General features: G+C 40.8%; 3 protein-coding genes across 3 annotated transcripts; all 3 read right to left on the bottom strand.

Annotated features, from left to right (window-relative positions):
- Window positions 1–3,169: 3,169 nt before the first annotated feature.
- On the bottom strand, window positions 3,170–5,120 carry LOC143133221 (hatching enzyme 1.2-like). Its single transcript, XM_076292987.1, has 8 exons — window positions 5,052–5,120; window positions 4,882–4,948; window positions 4,639–4,779; window positions 4,427–4,544; window positions 3,834–4,012; window positions 3,612–3,693; window positions 3,348–3,472; window positions 3,170–3,233 (listed from the first exon to the last, which is right to left on the bottom strand). Coding segments are annotated over exons 1-8 (783 nt in total). The 3' UTR covers window positions 3,170–3,231.
- A 5,089-nt stretch (window positions 5,121–10,209) lies between these two features.
- On the bottom strand, window positions 10,210–12,130 carry LOC143133222 (hatching enzyme 1.2-like). The gene is made up of 8 exons (XM_076292988.1): window positions 12,062–12,130; window positions 11,892–11,958; window positions 11,649–11,789; window positions 11,437–11,554; window positions 10,844–11,022; window positions 10,620–10,701; window positions 10,356–10,480; window positions 10,210–10,241 (listed from the first exon to the last, which is right to left on the bottom strand). Coding segments are annotated over exons 1-8 (783 nt in total). The 3' UTR covers window positions 10,210–10,239.
- Window positions 12,131–17,319: 5,189 nt separating this feature from the next.
- On the bottom strand, window positions 17,320–19,240 carry LOC143133223 (hatching enzyme 1.2-like). Its single transcript, XM_076292989.1, has 8 exons — window positions 19,172–19,240; window positions 19,002–19,068; window positions 18,759–18,899; window positions 18,547–18,664; window positions 17,954–18,132; window positions 17,730–17,811; window positions 17,466–17,590; window positions 17,320–17,351 (listed from the first exon to the last, which is right to left on the bottom strand). Coding segments are annotated over exons 1-8 (783 nt in total). The 3' UTR covers window positions 17,320–17,349.
- Between the last annotated feature and the right edge of the window lie 3,452 nt (window positions 19,241–22,692).

Below are 22,692 nucleotides of genomic sequence, written 5' to 3' on the forward strand. Positions count from 1 at the left end.
AGAAATACAATGCACATGAATTTGCACAAAACGTGTGGGCATTGTGCTGTGTGTGTGTGTCTGGTGGTTGAAGTAAGCTGTGTGTGTGTGTGTGTGTGTGTGTGTGTGTGTGTGTGTGTGTGTGTGTGTTTGTTTGTGTGTGTCTGGCAGTGGTAGTAAGCTATTTGACATATTGTACTTGGGGGCTTCGCAGCGAAGCTGTGAAGACACCCATTGAGTTACTAGCTTTTCCTATTATTAATATTATACATCCGACATTGCAGTCTATGGCAGCCCATAGAACGCCTGGCTGAAAAGTGCTGAAATTTGGCAGAAAGTTTCGGGACACTCCACTGATCACTCACGCTCATTTACGGATCTCTAAACCCAGTCGTCTAGCCCCACCAACGGGTCAAAATTTGGCCGAAAATTTGACGATTTGGCCAATCCAATATGGCGATTAAACCGCCAAACAGGAAGTGAGCTAACATCTCTGTGACGCTTTGAGTTAACATAACAAAAATCGATACCATTAGTCAGGACACTGTCCCAATCACTCACAGCAATTTTTATGCATATACATTGAACACTCTAGCGCCACCACCAGTTCAACGCTGGACATGCGTTCATGCGCGTGATCCTTGACTCTTATTGACTCTCTGATTTTCACAATTGAGGTAGCGTCTGAATCCTTGGACCATCCCGAGTTCATCGACCCCTATTCCGTCACTTTCCGCCATATTGGACCTCCGCCATATTGGATTTAGTCCAAACTCTACGAAAAGTTTCAGCGGTTACAAATTTCATCCGATTTTCACGGAACTTGGCGGAGATGATCTTCAGATCAAGCCGCACATATGATACTTGTCAGATTTTTAAATTTCAAGTTTATTTGCCTGTGACAGCGAATCAAATATGGCGATGAAGCCGCCAAACAGGAAGTGAACTCTTATCTCAGCAAGGCTTTGATATATGAAGTCCAAACTTGGCAAGGGGACTTGTTAACTGATTGTGATGACACACTAGGAAATTGGAATTATTTGGCCTCTATAGGGGGCGCTGCAATACAGGAAGTGAGCTCCTATCTTAACAACGCTTTGATGTATGAAGTCCAAACTTGGTATAGGGACTTGGTACCTGATTGTGAGGACGCACTAGGAAATTGGCATCATTTGGCCTCTATAGGGGGCACTGCAATACAGGAAGTGAGCTTGTATCTCAGCAGCGCTTTGATGTATGAAGTCCAAACTTGGTATAGGGACTTGGTACCTGATTGTGAGGACATGCAAGGAAAGTGGTCTCATTTGGCCTCTAGGGGTGCTGTAATAAAGAAAGTGAGCTCCCGTCTCAGCAACTCGTTGGTGTATGAAGTCCAGGGACATGGTAGCTGATTGTGAGGACGCACAAGGATATTGGTGTAATTTGGCCTCTAGGGGCAGTGTAACAAAGTAAATGAGCTTATTTCTCAGCCATTCTTTATCCAATTGCAATCAAACTTGCTGTGAGTGCTTGCTCATGCCATGGGCTGCCATAGCCGTTCCTGCTATAGCGCACTGCTAAGCCCCCGCATTGCTGCTTGCAGCTATATTTGAATATTTTATTGTCATTTAAAGGATTGCCCTGACACTGAGCTTGTGCCTGTGGTTGAAGATGAAGAGGCTGATAACATAGATGAGGAGGATGTTCCACACTTGCCCTGTTGTTTGGTCAAATATACTGTACATAAGAGATGTTAAATTCAAACAAATCAACCTTTGTGGCCAAAAAACATAAAAACATCACCAACAGCTTTCAAGAACATTTTAGTGGGGTTATCAAGCAGGCACTTTCCTTTATGGGTGTTTCATTGAATTACTGTAGGCCCACAACACCTCCAGAACAGGTTCAACAGTGATACCTGGCATCTCAGACCCAGCACCCTCCACACTCATGATGTGTTCTCTACCAACAAATATCGACAAATTCATTGATTACTCCTCTTAATTGCTGTGGCCGAACAGCAACGTAACAAAAAAAATCGCAAGCCCTTGATGCGGGCACCGACAAATACCAACGAACTCATCAGTCAATCTTCTTCGTTGCTGTTGCCATTTATAATCCTAGCAACATATACAAACAAATAGCAGACCCTTGATGCGGGCATTCACAGATACCAATTTTATGATTGATATGTCAATATTGACCCCCAAGCTCTCTAAATGTCGGGCAAAATATTTTTTCTGCAAAAAAATAAAAATCATTCCATAGAGGGATAAGCATTTTAAATTATAGTTTTCTATGTAAACTGTAGTATAGCTGATGATTTCTAAAAGGATTCTGATAAGATACCGGGAATAATTATGGAAATAGAATTGTTGTGTGTTTGTGTTATGTTATGTTATGTTATGTTATGTTATGTTATGTTATGTTATGTTATAGATCAGTGTTTTTCAACCACTGTGCCGGGGCACACTAGTGTGCCGTGAGAGATCATCAGGTGTGCCGCAGAAAATTACCCAAATGTCACTCACTGGTCCAGAAATGCAACTGTTGCATCAAATAATTTATAACCACATGCTTTCATTGATTGTATGATTGCACTATTTGTGGTATGCAGGCATTGTACAATGGAGGCCCCATATCCAGTATGAATCATCACATATCCAGTTCATAACAACAATTAAATTAGATATAGTCACCTACAAATGAAACAGAGGGCACTTGTTTTATTGAGCAGGTCTTGCATAGAAGCCATAATAAGGCCATATCTGTGTATTATTTGACATTTTAGGCTATGGTATGTTTATTTTTTCTTCACACAGGATGTTAGTGTGCCGTGGGACATTTTAAGTGTCAAAAGTGTGCCGTGGCACAAAAAAGGTTAAAAAACACTCGTATAGATAATATAATTGTATGGTGCATGAAAGTAGCAGAACAAAAGCAGAGTTTTTCCTGTTATTTTACTAATTGAATATTAATATGAGAGGAATAATACCCACAAAACATATCCGTCATCATCTAACAATATATGTTTTGTGATTTAAACTTTTTTTGTGATTGTGATGCTAAACTTCTGTTCTTTTGCCATGATACAAGAAAGCAGCAGGACAACAGCAGAATGAGTTCTTTTCAGTCATTTTATTTTCCAGTGATATCAACATGAGAGGAATAATGTTCACAATTAACAACCATCATGTAAGAACTTGTGCTCTCCAATCTCAGCTGTTACATCACGTGGTGGTTCCAGACTGGGACAGCATCAGTTTGAGCTTTTTCTGTTAGAAAGAAGAAGGAATGGTCAGAATTTAATTCTATTGCAGCAAGCAACCCATCATTTCAGCAATCCCAAAGTTACTAACACTCCATATTATACAGGAGGTCATACTCACAGCATCCATACAGTTTGTTGACCCTCAGGATGTCAGTGGTGGACATTCCCTGTCTCTGTCCAATTTGCACATTTGGGTTTGGAATTGGTGTGATTGTCGCCTTTCCATTGGTTGAGAAAGCAGTGCTATAGAAGAACATGACGGTCAGTGATTTTAAACATTTGAGGAGCAATATTTTTCAATATTTTTTTTTACATTTAGTAACACATAAGATAACACAGCTCTTGACAAATAATTCTTTTTAACTGGGTGCCATTTTCTTACCTCCCATAATGCATCACAGAAGAGTAGTCATATGGAGTGTTCAGGTTGTTGGTGGATTGTTTCTGAAAGTTGTAAACCATTTCTGCCAAGATATCGTGCTGGTTTTTAAAGCTATTCATCATTTTTCAATCAGTTTTGTCAACATGTTCTTGTCAACATGTCCAAACATAAAATGAACTCAAGACTGCAGTACATTCATGTGAAGAAGGAAATGCAGCTTACGTGAGTCAATATTTTCCCAGTTGATTATCACATACTGGTCTCTGTCACTCCTGTTCTGCTCATGGTGGAAGCCCAGAGCGTGAAGAAATTCATGCTGAATGATGCCGCTGTAAACACAACCGGACCTGTAGAGAGAGACCACCTGTTTGCCTCCTGTCCTGCCAAGGTCAGAGTAGCACCTGAGAAAGATGGGAGGAAGAATGATAGAAACATTTACAATATGGCTCTATTCATTATTATTATATGAATTAATTATGATAAAAAAGACCATGGTCCTCATCACATCACAATTGATAGCATAAGCTAAGTTTGATTTTGTTCGTGTACACAAAAATATTCTTTGCAATCAGAATGTTTTAGCTAACATTATGTACATGTATTTTAGATGACTTTTCACACAATAATCAGCATTTCTTGTCTTTGTTGATATTGTTTAACAACAAAAAGGTGATAAAAGTTAAAAAGTGATACCAGTGTGATAATATGGGGTTGAAGTATAAAAGACAAAAGGACCTTTTCCAGGCAGGTAGGTGTGGCCATAGAATCGACCATAGAAGGAAAAGCATTTTCAGCACAGTGCTAAATGAACTCACCCATCCCTGTTCTCAACGCTGAGGTAGTCACCCTGGGTTGAGCGAGGAACAAACTGCACACAGGTTTTACTGCTGAAGGTAGCCAAGGCATTTTGAATTGTCATCACATCATTGGAAGCTGAAAACACAAATAATGGTTATAAATGCATAATGGATGTGCTTTAAAATATATGTACAGCATATTACAGAATACTACAAATAAGTTCACTTACAGAAATCAGGGCTCACTATGTAAGGCACCTCAACTTTTCCATTAGCAGACTTCTTCCATAGGCAGTCATTGTTCCAGCAAGTCATAGCATTTCTGGTTTTTGGCACCACAAGATCTCCCTCAATTAGAAATTCTCTGGAAGCTGAAAGATTAAATATCATTTGAAAGTTATTCATAGAGACTCTGTGAGTTTGTGCATACCCTCAACTTAACTGTCCATTTGTTTAAACAATGAGAAACAAACCATTGTTGGTAGCTAAAATCTGTTTGGTCAAATCCACACTGTGACGCTCCTCTAGGAAAATGTGATTCTCATCACCATCAGCCTACAGACAAAAAATGGTTTAAATGAAACAGGAGAATCCCACAGATAGCCTTTAGAAGTGGAGTTTTGAATATCACAGGTATTCTTACCATGAGAGGCAGAGCCTTGGACAGGCCAAGCAGCAGCACCAGAAGGGAGATGGAGGCTCTGAGGTCCATGTTGCTTCAGTGTGTGGAGATGCTGTGGACGGCTACTTCTCTGGAGCTCAGTGTTTGAGACCCATCTCACCTGAGCTTTTATACAGCCCTCCACAGGTGTGTTTGCAGGGGCATTTAAGCCTGCTTTCAGGGTCAGGTGTCTAATGGAAGCTCTTATGGGAGGACACCACCACTGCTCCCACAAATTCAACAACTGGACTAAGACAACATGTTATGCAGAGTGCTTAAGGATGTTTGGCTTGGTAGCTGGCATGTGGTCCTGGCATGGCTATTGACAAAACTGGGCAAGTGTTTGGAACAGGGATGGATTACTGCACGGGCCTACCGGGCCCAGGCCCAGGGGCCCAAGGGGTCAGGGGGCCCTGAAGCCCAAGCCTTTGCATGGAATCATTGCCTCAATATCAACAAATCAGGATGTAGGCTATGAATCTGATTGAATTTATTATTGGCAATCCCCAAAATGCACCAGAATACAGGAAATCACATCAAACAAATTAAAAAAATTCTGGGGGAGGGCTCCCCAAACCCCCCCTCCCACATATACGACAATTAGTGGGGGGCCCTTAATACATCTGGGCCCAGGGCCCCAAAAGTTCATAATCCGCCCATGGTTTGGAACTACCTCTACCAGCCTTATCATCTGTCGGGGCAATATTTTGTATAGTCAGAGAATACTGGTGAAACCCATGATGGGGTGACACAAACATGCATCTCTCCCTTGAGGGGCACTGGCCCCTCATTGAAAAGAATAAAAGCCTGGATCCTGATATTCCATCGTCCTGACTGAGTCTTAAGAGAAATATGGTAGTAAAAATATGCTATCAGTTGTAAGATTTACCCCACAGTAATCATAGTAAAAAAACAATTAAAAATAAGAACAATTATACAAACACCAATAAATAATACAGCATATCCTTTAAGAATCTTTTTAGAAATCATCAGTTTCTTTATGGAACTAAGGGAACAAGTGTACTTGAGTGGGCCAACACGGTTATCTCATACAGATACCATATTGGCCCGCGAAAAACAACCCTGAATATAAGACGACCACCCTTTTCAGGACTAATTTTGGAAATAACAAAAAAATAGAAGAAAATTACTTTTTAAATGCTAGTAATAACACATTGGATGAATTTATTAGGCTGTTGTTTTTAACATGAAAGTTGCTGTCAGTGTTTACAGCGATGTGTTTGACATGTTTAGATAAAGTTTCCACAGTAACTCTGTCCTGTTGAGCTCCTTGGCCCCCTCATTGCTGCTTGCAGTTATGTTTACATTTGTCTTTATAGTTATCGTTGGTACTGTGGATAGGCCTGAAACTGACAAATGTACCAGACGGCCCATCATGTTCTACCCCACAGTGGGCCTGTGTGGGATTCGCATGGGTAAGACCTTATGGGTCTACAGAGAAAACCCAAAATGGCTACAGTTTGGATTTGTATTACCCCGCTGAAAAACAGCACTGGGCCTGAGTGTAGCTGGAAAAGTTAGGTGATGAGGCTACAAAAGCATGCTTGGTCTCACACTGTAGATCCTTAACCCTCATCATGTATGTGTTTAAACTGAAATAAATGTATAAACAAAAATAGTATGTGTATAAATATGTAAAGATGTGTATTTAGTTGTTCAAATGCATATTTAGTTTTCATTTATTTACTTTTTTGTCCGTTCCCTCAGGGCAACATTATGCAGTTAAACCACTTTTGCTAAGGCATTATTCAAAAGCGTAGTTCTCCTGGACCCACCATCCTGTATGTTCCAGATTCCCCCCTGCGCCAACACACCTGATACAAATAATCAGCTTATTATCATGCAGCTGCAGCATTTGATAACCAGTTGTGAGAACATTGAGTGATGATGGTTATTATAGTTGAGAAATACAATGCACATGAATTTGCACAAAACGTGTGGGCATTGTGCTGTGTGTGTGTGTCTGGTGGTTGAAGTAAGCTGTGTGTGTGTGTGTGTGTGTGTGTGTGTGTGTGTGTGTGTGTGTGTTTGTTTGTTTGTGTGTGTCTGGCAGTGGTAGTAAGCTATTTGACATATTGTAATTGGGGGCTTAGCAGCGAAGCTGTGAAGGCACCCATTGAGTTACTAGCTTTTCCTATTATTAATATTATACATCCGACATTGCAGTCTATGGCAGCCCATAGAACGCCTGGCTGAAAAGTGCTGAAATTTGGCAGAAAGTTTCGGGACACTCCACTGATCACTCACGCTCATTTACGGATCTCTAAACCCAGTCGTCTAGCCCCACCAACGGGTCAAAATTTGGCCGAAAATTTGACGATTTGGCCAATCCAATATGGCGATTAAACCGCCAAACAGGAAGTGAGCTAACATCTCTGTGACGCTTTGAGTTAACATAACAAAAATCGATACCATTAGTCAGGACACTGTCCCAATCACTCACAGCAATTTTTATGCATATACATTGAACACTCTAGCGCCACCACCAGTTCAACGCTGGACATGCGTTCATGCGCGTGATCCTTGACTCTTATTGACTCTCTGATTTTCACAATTGAGGTAGCGTCTGAATCCTTGGACCATCCCGAGTTCATCGACCCCTATTCCGTCACTTTCCGCCATATTGGACCTCCGCCATATTGGATTTAGTCCAAACTCTACGAAAAGTTTCAGCGGTTACAAATTTCATCCGATTTTCACGGAACTTGGCGGAGATGATCTTCAGATCAAGCCGCACATATGATACTTGTCAGATTTTTAAATTTCAAGTTTATTTGCCTGTGACAGCGAATCAAATATGGCGATGAAGCCGCCAAACAGGAAGTGAACTCTTATCTCAGCAAGGCTTTGATATATGAAGTCCAAACTTGGCAAGGGGACTTGTTAACTGATTGTGATGACACACTAGGAAATTGGAATTATTTGGCCTCTATAGGGGGCGCTGCAATACAGGAAGTGAGCTCCTATCTTAACAACGCTTTGATGTATGAAGTCCAAACTTGGTATAGGGACTTGGTACCTGATTGTGAGGACGCACTAGGAAATTGGCATCATTTGGCCTCTATAGGGGGCACTGCAATACAGGAAGTGAGCTTGTATCTCAGCAGCGCTTTGATGTATGAAGTCCAAACTTGGTATAGGGACTTGGTACCTGATTGTGAGGACATGCAAGGAAAGTGGTCTCATTTGGCCTCTAGGGGTGCTGTAATAAAGAAAGTGAGCTCCCGTCTCAGCAACTCGTTGGTGTATGAAGTCCAGGGACATGGTAGCTGATTGTGAGGACGCACAAGGATATTGGTGTAATTTGGCCTCTAGGGGCAGTGTAACAAAGTAAATGAGCTTATTTCTCAGCCATTCTTTATCCAATTGCAATCAAACTTGCTGTGAGTGCTTGCTCATGCCATGGGCTGCCATAGCCGTTCCTGCTATAGCGCACTGCTAAGCCCCCGCATTGCTGCTTGCAGCTATATTTGAATATTTTATTGTCATTTAAAGGATTGCCCTGACACTGAGCTTGTGCCTGTGGTTGAAGATGAAGAGGCTGATAACATAGATGAGGAGGATGTTCCACACTTGCCCTGTTGTTTGGTCAAATATACTGTACATAAGAGATGTTAAATTCAAACAAATCAACCTTTGTGGCCAAAAAACATAAAAACATCACCAACAGCTTTCAAGAACATTTTAGTGGGGTTATCAAGCAGGCACTTTCCTTTATGGGTGTTTCATTGAATTACTGTAGGCCCACAACACCTCCAGAACAGGTTCAACAGTGATACCTGGCATCTCAGACCCAGCACCCTCCACACTCATGATGTGTTCTCTACCAACAAATATCGACAAATTCATTGATTACTCCTCTTAATTGCTGTGGCCGAACAGCAACGTAACAAAAAAAATCGCAAGCCCTTGATGCGGGCACCGACAAATACCAACGAACTCATCAGTCAATCTTCTTCGTTGCTGTTGCCATTTATAATCCTAGCAACATATACAAACAAATAGCAGACCCTTGATGCGGGCATTCACAGATACCAATTTTATGATTGATATGTCAATATTGACCCCCAAGCTCTCTAAATGTCGGGAAAAATATTTTTTCTGCAAAAAAATAAAAATCATTCCATAGAGGGATAAGCATTTTAAATTATAGTTTTCTATGTAAACTGTAGTATAGCTGATGATTTCTAAAAGGATTCTGATAAGATACCGGGAATAATTATGGAAATAGAATTGTTGTGTGTTTGTGTTATGTTATGTTATGTTATGTTATGTTATGTTATGTTATGTTATGTTATGTTATGTTATGTTATAGATCAGTGTTTTTCAACCACTGTGCCGGGGCACACTAGTGTGCCGTGAGAGATCATCAGGTGTGCCGCAGAAAATTACCCAAATGTCACTCACTGGTCCAGAAATGCAACTGTTGCATCAAATAATTTATAACCACATGCTTTCATTGATTGTATGATTGCACTATTTGTGGTATGCAGGCATTGTACAATGGAGGCCCCATATCCAGTATGAATCATCACATATCCAGTTCATAACAACAATTAAATTAGATATAGTCACCTACAAATGAAACAGAGGGCACTTGTTTTATTGAGCAGGTCTTGCATAGAAGCCATAATAAGGCCATATCTGTGTATTATTTGAAATTTTAGGCTATGGTATGTTTATTTTTTCTTCACACAGGATGTTAGTGTGCCGTGGGACATTTTAAGTGTCAAAAGTGTGCCGTGGCACAAAAAAGGTTGAAAAACACTCTTATAGATAATATAATTGTATGGTGCATGAAAGTAGCAGAACAAAAGCAGAGTTTTTCCTGTTATTTTACTAATTGAATATTAATATGAGAGGAATAATACCCACAAAACATATCCATCATCATCTAACAATATATGTTTTGTGATTTAAACTTTTTTTGTGATTGTGATGCTAAACTTCTGTTCTTTTGCCATGATACAAGAAAGCAGCAGGACAACAGCAGAATGAGTTCTTTTCAGTCATTTTATTTTCCAGTGATATCAACATGAGAGGAATAATGTTCACAATTAACAACCATCATGTAAGAACTTGTGCTCTCCAATCTCAGCTGTTACATCATGTGGTGGTTCCAGACTGGGACAGCATCAGTTTGAGCTTTTTCTGTTAGAAAGAAGAAGGAATGGTCAGAATTGAATTCTATTGCAGCAAGCAACCCATCATTTCAGCAATCCCAAAGTTACTAACACTCCATATTATACAGGAGGTCATACTCACAGCATCCATACAGTTTGTTGACCCTCAGGATGTCAGTGGTGGACATTCCCTGTCTCTGTCCAATTTGCACATTTGGGTTTGGAATTGGTGTGATTGTCGCCTTTCCATTGGTTGAGAAAGCAGTGCTATAGAAGAACATGACGGTCAGTGATTTTAAACATTTGAGGAGCAATATTTTTCAATATTTTTTTTTACATTTAGTAACACATAAGATAACACAGCTCTTGACAAATAATTCTTTTTAACTGGGTGCCATTTTCTTACCTCCCATAATGCATCACAGAAGAGTAGTCATATGGAGTGTTCAGGTTGTTGGTGGATTGTTTCTGAAAGTTGTAAACCATTTCTGCCAAGATAAACCGTGCTGGTTTTTAAAGCTATTCATCATTTTTCAATCAGTTTTGTCAACATGTTCTTGTCAACATGTCCAAACATAAAATGAACTCAAGACTGCAGTACATTCATGTGAAGAAGGAAATGCAGCTTACGTGAGTCAATATTTTCCCAGTTGATTATCACATACTGGTCTCTGTCACTCCTGTTCTGCTCATGGTGGAAGCCCAGAGCGTGAAGAAATTCATGCTGAATGATGCCGCTGTAAACACAACCGGACCTGTAGAGAGAGACCACCTGTTTGCCTCCTGTCCTGCCAAGGTCAGAATAGCACCTGAGAAAGATGGGAGGAAGAATGATAGAAACATTTACAATATGGCTCCATTCATTATTATTATATGAATTAATTATGATAAAAAAGACCATGGTCCTCATCACATCACAATTGATAGCATAAGCTAAGTTTGATTTTGTTCGTGTACACAAAAATATTCTTTGCAATCAGAATGTTTTAGCTAACATTATGTACATGTATTTTAGATGACTTTTCACACAATAATCAGCATTTCTTGTCTTTGTTGATATTGTTTAACAACAAAAAGGTGATAAAAGTTAAAAAGTGATACCAGTGTGATAATATGGGGTTGAAGTATAAAAGACAAAAGGACCTTTTCCAGGCAGGTAGGTGTGGCCATAGAATCGACCATAGAAGGAAAAGCATTTTCAGCACAGTGCTAAATGAACTCACCCATCCCTGTTCTCAACGCTGAGGTAGTCACCCTGGGTTGAGCGAGGAACAAACTGCACACAGGTTTTACTGCTGAAGGTAGCCAAGGCATTTTGAATTGTCATCACATCATTGGAAGCTGAAAACACAAATAATGGTTATAAATGCATAATGGATGTGCTTTAAAATATATGTACAGCATATTACAGAATACTACAAATAAGTTCACTTACAGAAATCAGGGCTCACTATGTAAGGCACCTCAACTTTTCCATTAGCAGACTTCTTCCATAGGCAGTCATTGTTCCAGCAAGTCATAGCATTTCTGGTTTTTGGCACCACAAGATCTCCCTCAATTAGAAATTCTCTGGAAGCTGAAAGATTAAATATCATTTGAAAGTTATTCATAGAGACTCTGTGAGTTTGTGCATACCCTCAACTTAACTGTCCATTTGTTTAAACAATGAGAAACAAACCATTGTTGGTAGCTAAAATCTGTGTGGTCAAATCCACACTGTGACGCTCCTCTAGGAAAATGTGATTCTCATCACCATCAGCCTACAGACAAAAAATGGTTTAAATGAAACAGGAGAATCCCACAGATAGCCTTTAGAAGTGGAGTTTTGAATATCACAGGTATTCTTACCATGAGAGGCAGAGCCTTGGACAGGCCAAGCAGCAGCACCAGAAGGGAGATGGAGGCTCTGAGGTCCATGTTGCTTCAGTGTGTGGAGATGCTGTGGACGGCTACTTCTCTGGAGCTCAGTGTTTGAGACCCATCTCACCTGAGCTTTTATACAGCCCTCCACAGGTGTGTGTGCAGGGGCATTTAAGCCTGCTTTTAGGGTCAGGTGTCTAATGGAAGCTCTTATGGGAGGACACCACCACTGCTCCCACAAATTCAACAACTGGACTAAGACAACATGTTATGCAGAGTGCTTAAGGATGTTTGGCTTGGTAGCTGGCATGTGGTCCTGGCATGGCTATTGACAAAACTGGGCAAGTGTTTGGAACAGGGATGGATTACTGCACGGGCCTACCGGGCCCAGGCCCAGGGGCCCAAGGGGTCAGGGGGCCCTGAAGCCCAAGCCTTTGCATGGAATCATTGCCTCAATATCAACAAATCAGGATGTAGGCTATGAATCTGATTGAATTTATTATTGGCAATCCCCAAAATGCACCAGAATACAGGAAATCACATCAAACAAATTAAAAAAATTCTGGGGGAGGGCTCCCCAAACCCCCCCTCCCACATATACGACAATTAGTGGGGGGCCCTTAATACATCTGGGCCCAGGGCCCCAAAAGTTCATAATCCGCCCATGGTTTGGAACTACCTCTACCAGCCTTATCATCTGTCGGGGCAATATTTTGTATAGTCAGAGAATACTGGTGAAACCCATGATGGGGTGACACAAACATGCATCTCTCCCTTGAGGGGCACTGGCCCCTCATTGAAAAGAATAAAAGCCTGGATCCTGATATTCCATCGTCCTGACTGAGTCTTAAGAGAAATATGGTAGTAAAAATATGCTATCAGTTGTAAGATTTACCCCACAGTAATCATAGTAAAAAAACAATTAAAAATAAGAACAATTATACAAACACCAATAAATAATACAGCATATCCTTTAAGAATCTTTTTAGAAATCATCAGTTTCTTTATGGAACTAAGGGAACAAGTGTACTTGAGTGGGCCAACACGGTTATCTCATACAGATACCATATTGGCCCGCGAAAAACAACCCTGAATATAAGACGACCACCCTTTTCAGGACTAATTTTGGAAATAACAAAAAAATAGAAGAAAATTACTTTTTAAATGCTAGTAATAACACATTGGATGAATTTATTAGGCTGTTGTTTTTAACATGAAAGTTGCTGTCAGTGTTTACAGCGATGTGTTTGACATGTTTAGATAAAGTTTCCACAGTAACTCTGTCCTGTTGAGCTCCTTGGCCCCCTCATTGCTGCTTGCAGTTATGTTTACATTTGTCTTTATAGTTATCGTTGGTACTGTGGATAGGCCTGAAACTGACAAATGTACCAGACGGCCCATCATGTTCTACCCCACAGTGGGCCTGTGTGGGATTCGCATGGGTAAGACCTTATGGGTCTACAGAGAAAACCCAAAATGGCTACAGTTTGGATTTGTATTACCCCGCTGAAAAACAGCACTGGGCCTGAGTGTAGCTGGAAAAGTTAGGTGATGAGGCTACAAAAGCATGCTTGGTCTCACACTGTAGATCCTTAACCCTCATCATGTATGTGTTTAAACTGAAATAAATGTATAAACAAAAATAGTATGTGTATAAATATGTAAAGATGTGTATTTAGTTGTTCAAATGCATATTTAGTTTTCATTTATTTACTTTTTTGTCCGTTCCCTCAGGGCAACATTATGCAGTTAAACCACTTTTGCTAAGGCATTATTCAAAAGCGTAGTTCTCCTGGACCCACCATCCTGTATGTTCCAGATTCCCCCCTGCGCCAACACACCTGATACAAATAATCAGCTTATTATCATGCAGCTGCAGCATTTGATAACCAGTTGTGAGAACATTGAGTGATGATGGTTATTATAGTTGAGAAATACAATGCACATGAATTTGCACAAAACGTGTGGGCATTGTGCTGTGTGTGTGTGTCTGGTGGTTGAAGTAAGCTGTGTGTGTGTGTGTGTGTGTGTGTGTGTGTGTGTTTGTTTGTTTGTGTGTGTCTGGCAGTGGTAGTAAGCTATTTGACATATTGTAATTGGGGGCTTAGCAGCGAAGCTGTGAAGGCACCCATTGAGTTACTAGCTTTTCCTATTATTAATATTATACATCCGACATTGCAGTCTATGGCAGCCCATAGAACGCCTGGCTGAAAAGTGCTGAAATTTGGCAGAAAGTTTCGGGACACTCCACTGATCACTCACGCTCATTTACGGATCTCTAAACCCAGTCGTCTAGCCCCACCAACGGGTCAAAATTTGGCCGAAAATTTGACGATTTGGCCAATCCAATATGGCGATTAAACCGCCAAACAGGAAGTGAACTAACATCTCTGTGACGCTTTGAGTTAACATAACAAAACTCGATACCATTAGTCAGGACACTGTCCCAATCACTCACAGCAATTTTTATGCATATACATTGAACACTCTAGCGCCACCACCAGTTCAACGCTGGACATGCGTTCATGCGCGTGATCCTTGACTCTTATTGACTCTCTGATTTTCACAATTGAGGTAGCGTCTGAATCCTTGGACCATCCCGAGTTCATCGACCCCTATTCCGTCACTTTCCGCCATATTGGACCTCCGCCATATTGGATTTAGTCCAAACTCTACGAAAAGTTTCAGCGGTTACAAATTTCATCCGATTTTCACGGAACTTGGCGGAGATGATCTTCAGATCAAGCCGCACATATGATACTTGTCAGATTTTTAAATTTCAAGTTTATTTGCCTGTGACAGCGAATCAAATATGGCGATGAAGCCGCCAAACAGGAAGTGAACTCTTATCTCAGCAAGGCTTTGATATATGAAGTCCAAACTTGGCAAGGGGACTTGTTAACTGATTGTGATGACACACTAGGAAATTGGAATTATTTGGCCTCTATAGGGGGCGCTGCAATACAGGAAGTGAGCTCCTATCTTAACAACGCTTTGATGTATGAAGTCCAAACTTGGTATAGGGACTTGGTACCTGATTGTGAGGACGCACTAGGAAATTGGCATCATTTGGCCTCTATAGGGGGCACTGCAATACAGGAAGTGAGCTTGTATCTCAGCAGCGCTTTGATGTATGAAGTCCAAACTTGGTATAGGGACTTGGTACCTGATTGTGAGGACGCACTAGGAAATTGGCATCATTTGGCCTCTATAGGGGGCACTGCAATACAGGAAGTGAGCTTGTATCTCAGCAGCGCTTTGATGTATGAAGTCCAAACTTGGGACAGGGACAAAGTAGCTGATTGTGAGGACATGCAAGGAAAGTGGTCTCATTTGGCCTCTAGGGGTGCTGTAATAAAGAAAGTGAGCTCCCGTCTCAGCAACTCGTTGGTGTATGAAGTCCAGGGACATGGTAGCTGATTGTGAGGACGCACAAGGATATTGGTGTAATTTGGCCTCTAGGGGCAGTGTAACAAAGTAAATGAGCTTATTTCTCAGCCATTCTTTATCCAATTGCAATCAAACTTGCTGTGAGTGCTTGCTCATGCCATGGGCTGCCATAGCCGTTCCTGCTATAGCGCACTGCTAAGCCCCCGCATTGCTGCTTGCAGCTATATTTGAATATTTTATTGTCATTTAAAGGATTGCCCTGACACTGAGCTTGTGCCTGTGGTTGAAGATGAAGAGGCTGATAACATAGATGAGGAGGATGTTCCACACTTGCCCTGTTGTTTGGTCAAATATACTGTACATAAGAGATGTTAAATTCAAACAAATCAACCTTTGTGGGCAAAAAACATAAAAACATCACCAACAGCTTTCAAGAACATTTTAGTGGGGTTATCAAGCAGGCACTTTCCTTTATGGGTGTTTCATTGAATTACTGTAGGCCCACAACACCTCCAGAACAGGTTCAACAGTGATACCTGGCATCTCAGACCCAGCACCCTCCACACTCATGATGTGTTCTCTACCAACAAATATCGACAAATTCATTGATTACTCCTCTTAATTGCTGTGGCCGAACAGCAACGTAACAAAAAAAATCGCAAGCCCTTGATGCGGGCACCGACAAATACCAACAAACTCATCAGTCAATCTTCTTCGTTGCTGTTGCCATTTATAATCCTAGCAACATATACAAACAAATAGCAGACCCTTGATGCGGGCATTCACAGATACCAATTTTATGATTGATATGTCAATATTGACCCCCAAGCTCTCTAAATGTCGGGCAAAATATTTTTTCTGCAAAAAAATAAAAATCATTCCATAGAGGGATAAGCATTTTAAATTATAGTTTTCTATGTAAACTGTAGTATAGCTGATGATTTCTAAAAGGATTCTGATAAGATACCGGGAATAATTATGGAAATAGAATTGTTGTGTGTTTGTGTTATGTTATGTTATGTTATGTTATGTTATGTTATGTTATGTTATAGATCAGTGTTTTTCAACCACTGTGCCGGGGCACACTAGTGTGCCGTGAGAGATCATCAGGTGTGCCGCAGAAAATTACCCAAATGTCACTCACTGGTCCAGAAATGCAACTGTTGCATCAAATAATTTATAACCACATGCTTTCATTGATTGTATGATTGCACTATTTGTGGTATGCAGGCATTGTACAATGGAGGCCCCATATCCAGTATGAATCATCACATATCCAGTTCATAACAACAATTAAATTAGATATAGTCACCTACAAATGAAACAGAGGGCACTTGTTTTATTGAGCAGGTCTTGCATAGAAGCCATAATAAGGCCATATCTGTGTATTATTTGAAATTTTAGGCTATGGTATGTTTATTTTTTCTTCACACAGGATGTTAGTGTGCCGTGGGACATTTTAAGTGTCAAAAGTGTGCCGTGGCACAAAAAAGGTTGAAAAACACTCTTATAGATAATATAATTGTATGGTGCATGAAAGTAGCAGAACAAAAGCAGAGTTTTTCCTGTTATTTTACTAATTGAATATTAATATGAGAGGAATAATACCCACAAAACATATCCATCATCATCTAACAATATATGTTTTGTGATTTAAACTTTTTTTGTGATTGTGATGCTAAACTTCTGTTCTTTTGCCATGATACAAGAAAGCAGCAGGACAACAGCAGAATGAGTTCTTTTCAGTCATTTTATTTTCCAGTGATATCAACATGAGAGGAATAATGTTCACAATTAACAACCATCATGTAAGAACTTGTGCTCTCCAATCTCAGCTGTTACATCATGTGGTGGTTCCAGACTGGGACAGCATCAGTTTGAGCTTTTTCTGTTAGAAAGAAGAAGGAATGGTCAGAATTGAATTCTATTGCAGCAAGCAACCCATCATTTCAGCAATCCCAAAGTTACTAACACTCCATATTATACAGGAGGTCATACTCACAGCATCCATACAGTTTGTTGACCCTCAGGATGTCAGTGGTGGACATTCCCTGTCTCTGTCCAATTTGCACATTTGGGTTTGGAATTGGTGTGATTGTCGCCTTTCCATTGGTTGAGAAAGCAGTGCTATAGAAGAACATGACGGTCAGTGATTTTAAACATTTGAGGAGCAATATTTTTCAATATTTTTTTTTACATTTAGTAACACATAAGATAACACAGCTCTTGACAAATAATTCTTTTTAACTGGGTGCCATTTTCTTACCTCCCATAATGCATCACAGAAGAGTAGTCATATGGAGTGTTCAGGTTGTTGGTGGATTGTTTCTGAAAGTTGTAAACCATTTCTGCCAAGATAAACCGTGCTGGTTTTTAAAGCTATTCATCATTTTTCAATCAGTTTTGTCAACATGTTCTTGTCAACATGTCCAAACATAAAATGAACTCAAGACTGCAGTACATTCATGTGAAGAAGGAAATGCAGCTTACGTGAGTCAATATTTTCCCAGTTGATTATCACATACTGGTCTCTGTCACTCCTGTTCTGCTCATGGTGGAAGCCCAGAGCGTGAAGAAATTCATGCTGAATGATGCCGCTGTAAACACAACCGGACCTGTAGAGAGAGACCACCTGTTTGCCTCCTGTCCTGCCAAGGTCAGAATAGCACCTGAGAAAGATGGGAGGAAGAATGATAGATACATTTACAATATGGCTCCATTCATTATTATTATATGAATTAATTATGATAAAAAAGACCATGGTCCTCATCACATCACAATTGATAGCATAAGCTAAGTTTGATTTTGTTCGTGTACACAAAAATATTCTTTGCAATCAGAATGTTTTAGCTAACATTATGTACATGTATTTTAGATGACTTTTCACACAATAATCAGCATTTCTTGTCTTTGTTGATATTGTTTAACAACAAAAAGGTGATAAAAGTTAAAAAGTGATACCAGTGTGATAATATGGGGTTGAAGTATAAAAGACAAAAGGACCTTTTCCAGGCAGGTAGGTGTGGCCATAGAATCGACCATAGAAGGAAAAGCATTTTCAGCACAGTGCTAAATGAACTCACCCATCCCTGTTCTCAACGCTGAGGTAGTCACCCTGGGTTGAGCGAGGAACAAACTGCACACAGGTTTTACTGCTGAAGGTAGCCAAGGCATTTTGAATTGTCATCACATCATTGGAAGCTGAAAACACAAATAATGGTTATAAATGCATAATGGATGTGCTTTAAAATATATGTACAGCATATTACAGAATACTACAAATAAGTTCACTTACAGAAATCAGGGCTCACTATGTAAGGCACCTCAACTTTTCCATTAGCAGACTTCTTCCATAGGCAGTCATTGTTCCAGCAAGTCATAGCATTTCTGGTTTTTGGCACCACAAGATCTCCCTCAATTAGAAATTCTCTGGAAGCTGAAAGATTAAATATCATTTGAAAGTTATTCATAGAGACTCTGTGAGTTTGTGCATACCCTCAACTTAACTGTCCATTTGTTTAAACAATGAGAAACAAACCATTGTTGGTAGCTAAAATCTGTGTGGTCAAATCCACACTGTGACGCTCCTCTAGGAAAATGTGATTCTCATCACCATCAGCCTACAGACAAAAAATGGTTTAAATGAAACAGGAGAATCCCACAGATAGCCTTTAGAAGTGGAGTTTTGAATATCACAGGTATTCTTACCATGAGAGGCAGAGCCTTGGACAGGCCAAGCAGCAGCACCAGAAGGGAGATGGAGGCTCTGAGGTCCATGTTGCTTCAGTGTGTGGAGATGCTGTGGACGGCTACTTCTCTGGAGCTCAGTGTTTGAGACCCATCTCACCTGAGCTTTTATACAGCCCTCCACAGGTGTGTGTGCAGGGGCATTTAAGCCTGCTTTCAGGGTCAGGTGTCTAATGGAAGCTCTTATGGGAGGACACCACCACTGCTCCCACAAATTCAACAACTGGACTAAGACAACATGTTATGCAGAGTGCTTAAGGATGTTTGGCTTGGTAGCTGGCATGTGGTCCTGGCATGGCTATTGACAAAACTGGGCAAGTGTTTGGAACAGGGATGGATTACTGCACGGGCCTACCGGGCCCAGGCCCAGGGGCCCAAGGGGTCAGGGGGCCCTGAAGCCCAAGCCTTTGCATGGAATCATTGCCTCAATATCAACAAATCAGGATGTAGGCTATGAATCTGATTGAATTTATTATTGGCAATCCCCAAAATGCACCAGAATACAGGAAATCACATCAAACAAATTAAAAAAATTCTGGGGGAGGGCTCCCCAAACCCCCCCTCCCACATATACGACAATTAGTGGGGGGCCCTTAATACATCTGGGCCCAGGGCCCCAAAAGTTCATAATCCGCCCATGGTTTGGAACTACCTCTACCAGCCTTATCATCTGTCGGGGCAATATTTTGTATAGTCAGAGAATACTGGTGAAACCCATGATGGGGTGACACAAACATGCATCTCTCCCTTGAGGGGCACTGGCCCCTCATTGAAAAGAATAAAAGCCTGGATCCTGATATTCCATCGTCCTGACTGAGTCTTAAGAGAAATATGGTAGTAAAAATATGCTATCAGTTGTAAGATTTACCCCACAGTAATCATAGTAAAAAAACAATTAAAAATAAGAACAATTATACAAACACCAATAAATAATACAGCATATCCTTTAAGAATCTTTTTAGAAATCATCAGTTTCTTTATGGAACTAAGGGAACAAGTGTACTTGAGTGGGCCAACACGGTTATCTCATACAGATACCATATTGGCCCGCGAAAAACAACCCTGAATATAAGACGACCACCCTTTTCAGGACTAATTTTGGAAATAACAAAAAAATAGAAGAAAATTACTTTTTAAATGCTAGTAATAACACATTGGATGAATTTATTAGGCTGTTGTTTTTAACATGAAAGTTGCTGTCAGTGTTTACAGCGATGTGTTTGACATGTTTAGATAAAGTTTCCACAGTAACTCTGTCCTGTTGAGCTCCTTGGCCCCCTCATTGCTGCTTGCAGTTATGTTTACATTTGTCTTTATAGTTATCGTTGGTACTGTGGATAGGCCTGAAACTGACAAATGTACCAGACGGCCCATCATGTTCTACCCCACAGTGGGCCTGTGTGGGATTCGCATGGGTAAGACCTTATGGGTCTACAGAGAAAACCCAAAATGGCTACAGTTTGGATTTGTATTACCCCGCTGAAAAACAGCACTGGGCCTGAGTGTAGCTGGAAAAGTTAGGTGATGAGGCTACAAAAGCATGCTTGGTCTCACACTGTAGATCCTTAACCCTCATCATGTATGTGTTTAAACTGAAATAAATGTATAAACAAAAATAGTATGTGTATAAATATGTAAAGATGTGTATTTAGTTGTTCAAATGCATATTTAGTTTTCATTTATTTACTTTTTTGTCCGTTCCCTCAGGGCAACATTATGCAGTTAAACCACTTTTGCTAAGGCATTATTCAAAAGCGTAGTTCTCCTGGACCCACCATCCTGTATGTTCCAGATTCCCCCCTGCGCCAACACACCTGATACAAATAATCAGCTTATTATCATGCAGCTGCAGCATTTGATAACCAGTTGTGAGAACATTGAGTGATGATGGTTATTATAGTTGAGAAATACAATGCACATGAATTTGCACAAAACGTGTGGGCATTGTGCTGTGTGTGTGTGTCTGGTGGTTGAAGTAAGCTGTGTGTGTGTGTGTGTGTGTGTGTGTGTGTGTTTGTTTGTTTGTTTGTGTGTGTCTGGCAGTGGTAGTAAGCTATTTGACATATTGTAATTGGGGGCTTAGCAGCGAAGCTGTGAAGGCACCCATTGAGTTACTAGCTTTTCCTATTATTAATATTATACATCCGACATTGCAGTCTATGGCAGCCCATAGAACGCCTGGCTGAAAAGTGCTGAAATTTGGCAGAAAGTTTCGGGACACTCCACTGATCACTCACGCTCATTTACGGATCTCTAAACCCAGTCGTCTAGCCCCACCAACGGGTCAAAATTTGGCCGAAAATTTGACGATTTGGCCAATCCAATATGGCGATTAAACCGCCAAACAGGAAGTGAACTAACATCTCTGTGACGCTTTGAGTTAACATAACAAAACTCGATACCATTAGTCAGGACACTGTCCCAATCACTCACAGCAATTTTTATGCATATACATTGAACACTCTAGCGCCACCACCAGTTCAACGCTGGACATGCGTTCATGCGCGTGATCCTTGACTCTTATTGACTCTCTGATTTTCACAATTGAGGTAGCGTCTGAATCCTTGGACCATCCCGAGTTCATCGACCCCTATTCCGTCACTTTCCGCCATATTGGACCTCCGCCATATTGGATTTAGTCCAAACTCTACGAAAAGTTTCAGCGGTTACAAATTTCATCCGATTTTCACGGAACTTGGCGGAGATGATCTTCAGATCAAGCCGCACATATGATACTTGTCAGATTTTTAAATTTCAAGTTTATTTGCCTGTGACAGCGAATCAAATATGGCGATGAAGCCGCCAAACAGGAAGTGAACTCTTATCTCAGCAAGGCTTTGATATATGAAGTCCAAACTTGGCAAGGGGACTTGTTAACTGATTGTGATGACACACTAGGAAATTGGAATTATTTGGCCTCTATAGGGGGCGCTGCAATACAGGAAGTGAGCTCCTATCTTAACAACGCTTTGATGTATGAAGTCCAAACTTGGTATAGGGACTTGGTACCTGATTGTGAGGACGCACTAGGAAATTGGCATCATTTGGCCTCTATAGGGGGCACTGCAATACAGGAAGTGAGCTTGTATCTCAGCAGCGCTTTGATGTATGAAGTCCAAACTTGGTATAGGGACTTGGTACCTGATTGTGAGGACGCACTAGGAAATTGGCATCATTTGGCCTCTATAGGGGGCACTGCAATACAGGAAGTGAGCTTGTATCTCAGCAGCGCTTTGATGTATGAAGTCCAAACTTGGGACAGGGACAAAGTAGCTGATTGTGAGGACATGCAAGGAAAGTGGTCTCATTTGGCCTCTAGGGGTGCTGTAATAAAGAAAGTGAGCTCCCGTCTCAGCAACTCGTTGGTGTATGAAGTCCAGGGACATGGTAGCTGATTGTGAGGACGCACAAGGATATTGGTGTAATTTGGCCTCTAGGGGCAGTGTAACAAAGTAAATGAGCTTATTTCTCAGCCATTCTTT

Source organism: Alosa pseudoharengus, unplaced genomic scaffold, assembly GCF_046254945.1.
Source record: "Alosa pseudoharengus isolate Yale_2024_CS ecotype anadromous, Long Island Sound unplaced genomic scaffold, YU_APseudo_1.1 YU_APseudo_1.1_scf_19, whole genome shotgun sequence".
Lineage (NCBI taxonomy): Eukaryota > Metazoa > Chordata > Actinopteri > Clupeiformes > Clupeidae > Alosa > Alosa pseudoharengus.